General features: G+C 55.1%; 1 protein-coding gene across 6 annotated transcripts in view; it reads left to right on the top strand.

Annotated features, from left to right (window-relative positions):
• The window catches only part of Slc38a10 (solute carrier family 38 member 10), a 73,000-nt gene that overhangs the window by 22,254 nt on the left and 44,674 nt on the right, over positions 1-6,072 (top strand). For 5 of the 6 annotated variants that reach the window (XR_007591326.1, XM_050140195.1, XM_050140197.1 and 2 more), the window contains exons 7-8: positions 825-927; positions 5,713-5,895. Coding sequence is in view for 5 of the 6 variants with exons in the window: in XM_050140195.1 (XP_049996152.1) it covers positions 825-927; positions 5,713-5,895 (286 nt within the window). In the remaining variant the exon portion in view is untranslated. The remainder of the gene's footprint in view (positions 1-824; positions 928-5,712; positions 5,896-6,072) is intronic. The other variant, XM_050140199.1, reaches the window with a different exon arrangement.

Here is a 6,072-nt window from a genome sequence, read left to right as displayed (position 1 = left end):
CAGCAGATTTGTGTCTGCTCACAGCCGAGGTGGCCGTGGCCAGCAGATTTGTGTCTGCTCACAGCCGAGGTGGTCGCGGCCAGCAGATTTGTGTTTGTTCACAGCCGAGGTGGTCGCGGCCAGCAGATTTGTGTTTGTTCACAGCCGAGGTGGCCGTGGCCAGCAGATTTGTGTCTGCTCACAGCCGAGGTGGCCGTGGCCAGCAGATTTGTGTCTGCTCACAGGGCCGAGGTGGCTGCGGCTAGCAGATTTGTGTCTGCTCACAGGGCCGAGGTGGCTGCGGCTAGCAGATTTGTGTTTGTTCACAGCCGAGATGGCCGTGGCCAGCAGATTTGTGTTTGTTCACAGCCGAGATGGCCGTGGCCAGCAGATTTGTGTTTCTTTAACTTTCCCATCCCTTGGCAGAGGTACTGCAGTGTCTTCCTGTTTGCTGCTTACAGATCTGCTTTCTGTTTTTGTGAGGGTGGGGGTGGTGCTTCTCTGTGCAGCCTTGACTGTCCTGGAACTCACCCTGTAGACCAGGTTGGCCTCGAACTCTCAGAGATCCCCCTGCCTCTGCCTCCCGAGTGCTGGGATTAAAGGCTAGCTGTACAGGTGTCTGGAACCTTCCAGGGTGTAGGTTTGGGGTTTTACCGCGATGCCACCCTCCATAGTGTCACTCGACTGCTGCCCGTGGCACCATGGTCTGTGGAGAATGTTTTGGGAAGGAAGTGCCAGGGGCTTGTTGCCTGGATTGTTGTAGAGGTCCTAGGAGTTGCCAGGAGGGGGTGAGGCTCTGGAACCTGCTTGTCTGGAGTCTGTGTAACTCACTTGTCTTTACACAGCCAGGTCCTACCTACCTATGACAGCCTGGATGAACCATCAGTGAAGACCATGAGTTCCATATTTGCCTCCTCCCTCAACGTGGTCACCGCCTTCTATGTCATGGTAGGAGCCATTCCGCGTTTCTCCTTGATGTGCGTTAGCACAGCACACTGCCTCTTGCACATAAGACCTCATGTTACCTCTACTGTCAGTGTGTCCTCCGCTGTCCACGTGTCCTCCACTGTCCATCCGTCCTCCACTGTCCATGTGTCCTCTACTGTCCATCCGTCCTCCACTGTCCCTCTGTCCTCCACTGTCCATCCATCCTCCGCTGTCCATGTGTCCTCCACTGTCCATGTGTTCTCTGCTGTCCCTCCGTCCTCCACTGTCCATGTGTCCTCCACTGTCCATCCGTCCTCCACTGTCCATGTGTCCTCTACTGTCCATCCGTCCTCCACTGTCCACGTGTCCTCCACTGTCCATCCGTCCTCCACTGTCCATGTGTCCTCTACTGTCCATCCGTCCTCCACTGTCCCTCTGTCCTCCACTGTCCATCCATCCTCCGCTGTCCATGTGTCCTCCACTGTCCATGTGTTCTCTGCTGTCCCTCCGTCCTCCACTGTCCATGTGTCCTCCACTGTCCATCCGTCCTCCACTGTCCATGTGTCCTCTACTGTCCATCCGTCCTCCACTGTCCACGTGTCCTCCACTGTCCATCCGTCCTCCACTGTCCATGTGTCCTCTACTGTCCATCCGTCCTCCACTGTCCCTCTGTCCTCCACTGTCCATCCATCCTCCGCTGTCCATGTGTCCTCCACTGTCCATGTGTTCTCTGCTGTCCCTCCGTCCTCCACTGTCCATGTGTCCTCCACTGTCCATCCGTCCTCCACTGTCCATGTGTCCTCTACTGTCCATCCGTCCTCCACTGTCCACGTGTCCTCCACTGTCCATCCGTCCTCCACTGTCCATGTGTCCTCTACTGTCCATCCGTCCTCCACTGTCCCTCTGTCCTCCACTGTCCATCCATCCTCCGCTGTCCATGTGTCCTCCACTGTCCATGTGTTCTCTGCTGTCCCTCCGTCCTCCACTGTCCATGTGTCCTCCACTGTCCATCCGTCCTCCACTGTCCATGTGTCCTCTACTGTCCATCCGTCCTCCACTGTCCACGTGTCCTCCACTGTCCATCCGTCCTCCACTGTCCATGTGTCCTCTACTGTCCATCCGTCCTCCACTGTCCCTCTGTCCTCCACTGTCCATCCATCCTCCGCTGTCCATGTGTCCTCCACTGTCCATGTGTTCTCTGCTGTCCCTCCGTCCTCCACTGTCCATGTGTCCTCCACTGTCCATCCGTCCTCCACTGTCCATGTGTCCTCTACTGTCCATCCGTCCTCCACTGTCCACGTGTCCTCCACTGTCCATCCGTCCTCCACTGTCCATGTGTCCTCTACTGTCCATCCGTCCTCCACTGTCCCTCTGTCCTCCACTGTCCATCCATCCTCCGCTGTCCATGTGTCCTCCACTGTCCATGTGTTCTCTGCTGTCCCTCCGTCCTCCACTGTCCATGTGTCCTCCACTGTCCATCCGTCCTCCACTGTCCATGTGTCCTCTACTGTCCATCCGTCCTCCACTGTCCACGTGTCCTCCACTGTCCATCCGTCCTCCACTGTCCATGTGTCCTCTACTGTCCATCCGTCCTCCACTGTCCCTCTGTCCTCCACTGTCCATCCATCCTCCGCTGTCCATGTGTCCTCCACTGTCCATGTGTTCTCTGCTGTCCCTCCGTCCTCCACTGTCCATGTGTCCTCCACTGTCCATCCGTCCTCCACTGTCCATGTGTCCTCTACTGTCCATCCGTCCTCCACTGTCCACGTGTCCTCCACTGTCCATCCGTCCTCCACTGTCCATGTGTCCTCTACTGTCCATCCGTCCTCCACTGTCCCTCTGTCCTCCACTGTCCATCCATCCTCCGCTGTCCATGTGTCCTCCACTGTCCATGTGTTCTCTGCTGTCCCTCCGTCCTCCACTGTCCATGTGTCCTCCACTGTCCATCCGTCCTCCACTGTCCATGTGTCCTCTACTGTCCATCCGTCCTCCACTGTCCACGTGTCCTCCACTGTCCATCCGTCCTCCACTGTCCATGTGTCCTCTACTGTCCATCCGTCCTCCACTGTCCCTCTGTCCTCCACTGTCCATCCATCCTCCGCTGTCCATGTGTCCTCCACTGTCCATGTGTTCTCTGCTGTCCCTCCGTCCTCCACTGTCCATGTGTCCTCCACTGTCCATCCGTCCTCCACTGTCCATGTGTCCTCTACTGTCCCTCCGTCCTCCACTGTCCACGTGTCCTCCACTGTCCATCCGTCCTCCACTGTCCATGTGTCCTCTACTGTCCATCCGTCCTCCACTGTCCCTCTGTCCTCCACTGTCCATCCATCCTCCGCTGTCCATGTGTCCTCCACTGTCCATGTGTTCTCTGCTGTCCCTCCGTCCTCCACTGTCCATGTGTCCTCCACTGTCCATCCGTCCTCCACTGTCCATGTGTCCTCTACTGTCCATCCGTCCTCCACTGTCCACGTGTCCTCCACTGTCCATCCGTCCTCCACTGTCCATGTGTCCTCTACTGTCCATCCGTCCTCCACTGTCCCTCTGTCCTCCACTGTCCATCCATCCTCCGCTGTCCATGTGTCCTCCACTGTCCATGTGTTCTCTGCTGTCCCTCCGTCCTCCACTGTCCATGTGTCCTCCACTGTCCATCCGTCCTCCACTGTCCATGTGTCCTCTACTGTCCATCCGTCCTCCACTGTCCACGTGTCCTCCACTGTCCATCCATCCTCCGCTGTCCATGTGTCCTCCACTGTCCATGTGTTCTCTGCTGTCCCTTCGTCCTCCGCTGTTCCTCCGTCCTCCACTGTCCATCTATCCTCCACTGTCCGTCTGTCCGGGTTCTCTCTCACCTTTTCCATGCCAGTGTCTGCAGATGCAGACCCAGACCCAGAGCAGCTCAGATCCTCAGGCCCTGGCCTTCTGGCCTGGGCACCCATGAGCGGCTTCTGCCCTGGACCACGCTGCATTTTTTTCTGGTTCTTAAGACTGGGTCTTACTTTGTATTCCTGCTGGCCTGAAACTTGCTATGTATATGAGACTGGTCTCAAACTTGGGGTGCTCCTCCTGCTTTTGCATCCTCAGTGCTAGGATCATAGGTGAGCACCACCATGCCCGTGTTGACATTGTCTAGTCTGAAGAGCTCCGGCATGTTAGTCAGACCTCCATGTCCATTCTTAATTCTCTACTGAGGAACATTCCAGTAAAAAGAAATTAGGGTGCACGAGATACCAGTGTGAGAGAATATCCCAGTTCACAAACATTATAAACATCTCACCCCCCACCATCCCCAAGACAGGCTTTCTCTGCATAAGCCTGGTTGTCCTGACCCGCTCTGTAGGTCAGTCTTGCATTCAGCTCAGATCCGCCTGCCTCTGCCTCCCAAGCACTGGGATTAAAAGCCTGCACCACCACCGCCTGGCTCTTATTAATAAACTGTTTTCTTTCTCTCCCCCTCTCATTCTGTATTTATTTATCTGAGACAGATTCTAGTAGTATAGCCAAAGCTGGCCTGAAGCTCACTCTGTAGCTTAGGTCTTGAACTCATGATCCTCCTGTCTCGTCCTCCCAAGAGCTGGGATTACACCAGTCTGCCTTCCACAGGGCCAGGTGCGCAGCCTAGTGGGGAGAGGACTTGCCTAGCGTCCCTGCCTCCCTGGCTTTGATCCCCAGAGCTGCAGAGGGAAGAGTCAGTGCTGTGGCTCAGTCCCTTCCTTTGCTGTGGTGTTGGTCTTCCGAGTGGTCACTGGAGCATCATCCAGCTGTGGGGGGCGGGGCGTCTTCTGTCCTCTTCACTCCACAGCTGTTTGACTGAGGCAGGGTCACACTGTGTGGCCCAGCTTGGCGTGGATCTCTCTCTAACCTCCTGTCTCTGCCTCCCGAAACCTGGGATCACAGGCCTGTGCCCTACATCCAACTCCTGATTGGGTTTGAAATCAGATTAAGAATGGCTCTTCTGCTAGCTGATGGTGGTGCACGCCTTTAAGTCCAGCACTTGGAAGGCAGAGGCAGGAGGATCTCTGTGAGTTTGCCACCAGCCTGGTCTACAGAGCAAGTTCCAGGACAGGCTCCAAAGCTACAGAGAAACCCTGTCATGAAAACATGGGGGGGGGGGCCTCTTCTGAGCTAGGTTCCGGTGATACACAACTTTTAATCCCAGCACACGGGAGGCAGAGACAGGCCGATCTCCATAAGTTTGAGGCTAGCTAGGTCTACAGAGTGAGTTCCAGGACAGCCAGGACCACACAGAGAAACCCTACTTTGGAAAACCAAAAAGAAAAGGAAAAACAAGGTGGGGAGAGAGGGCTGGAGAGATGACTCAGAGGTTAAGAGCACTGACTGCTCTTCCAGGTGTCCTGAGATCAATTCCCAGCAACCACCTGGTGGCTCACAACCATCTGTAATGAATCTGGTTCCCCCTTCTGGCGTGCAGGGTTACGTTCAAGAAGAACACTGTATACATAATGAATAAATAAATCTTTAAAAAAGAAAAAAAGGCAGCTCCTCTGAAGGGCTTGGAGGCATTTTAGAATCTTCCTTTCCATATAGACAGCTCCATTTTTGCCTCATTTATGGTTGTGTTGACGTTACACTTCAACAGTTCACCTCTGGCTGTCAAGAATTTCATGACTGGGGAGCTGAGCAGGGCTTTTGTCCCCAGGCAGGTGGATCTTGTGCCAACTTCCTTGGGGAGGTCCTCTGAGGCCGATCTGGGACAAAGGCAGACAGATAGACAGGCAGGCAGCAGAGCGGCTGGTGGGGTTCTGGCAGACTGAGCTAGCCACATTGCTCTTTCTCGTCCTCTGACAGGTGGGGTTTTTTGGTTACGTCAGCTTCACCGATGCCACTGCAGGCAACGTGCTGATCCACTTCCCCTCCAACCTGGTGACAGAGATGATCCGAGTGGGCTTCATGATGTCCGTGGCCGTGGGCTTCCCCATGATGATCCTGCCATGCAGGCAGGCCTTGAACACACTTCTGTTTGAGCAGCAGGTACGAGCTTTCATTCCCTTGGGCTAACTCTGTTTCCATGACAGTGGCAGGTGGAGCTTTTCCTAATTATCAGTAAACTTTTATTAGAGTGTGTGTGTGTGTGTGTGTGTGTGTGTGTGTGTGTGTGTGTGTGTGAGAGAGAGAGAGAGAGAGAGAGAGAGAGAGAGAGAGAGAGAG

The sequence above is a fragment of the Alexandromys fortis genome, unplaced genomic scaffold (assembly GCF_014885135.2).
Source record: "Alexandromys fortis isolate MF-2015 unplaced genomic scaffold, M_Fortis_MF-2015_v1.1 scaffold_39, whole genome shotgun sequence".
In the NCBI taxonomy this organism is placed as follows: domain Eukaryota; kingdom Metazoa; phylum Chordata; class Mammalia; order Rodentia; family Cricetidae; genus Alexandromys; species Alexandromys fortis.
This window is presented reverse-complemented; position numbering and strand designations above follow the sequence as displayed.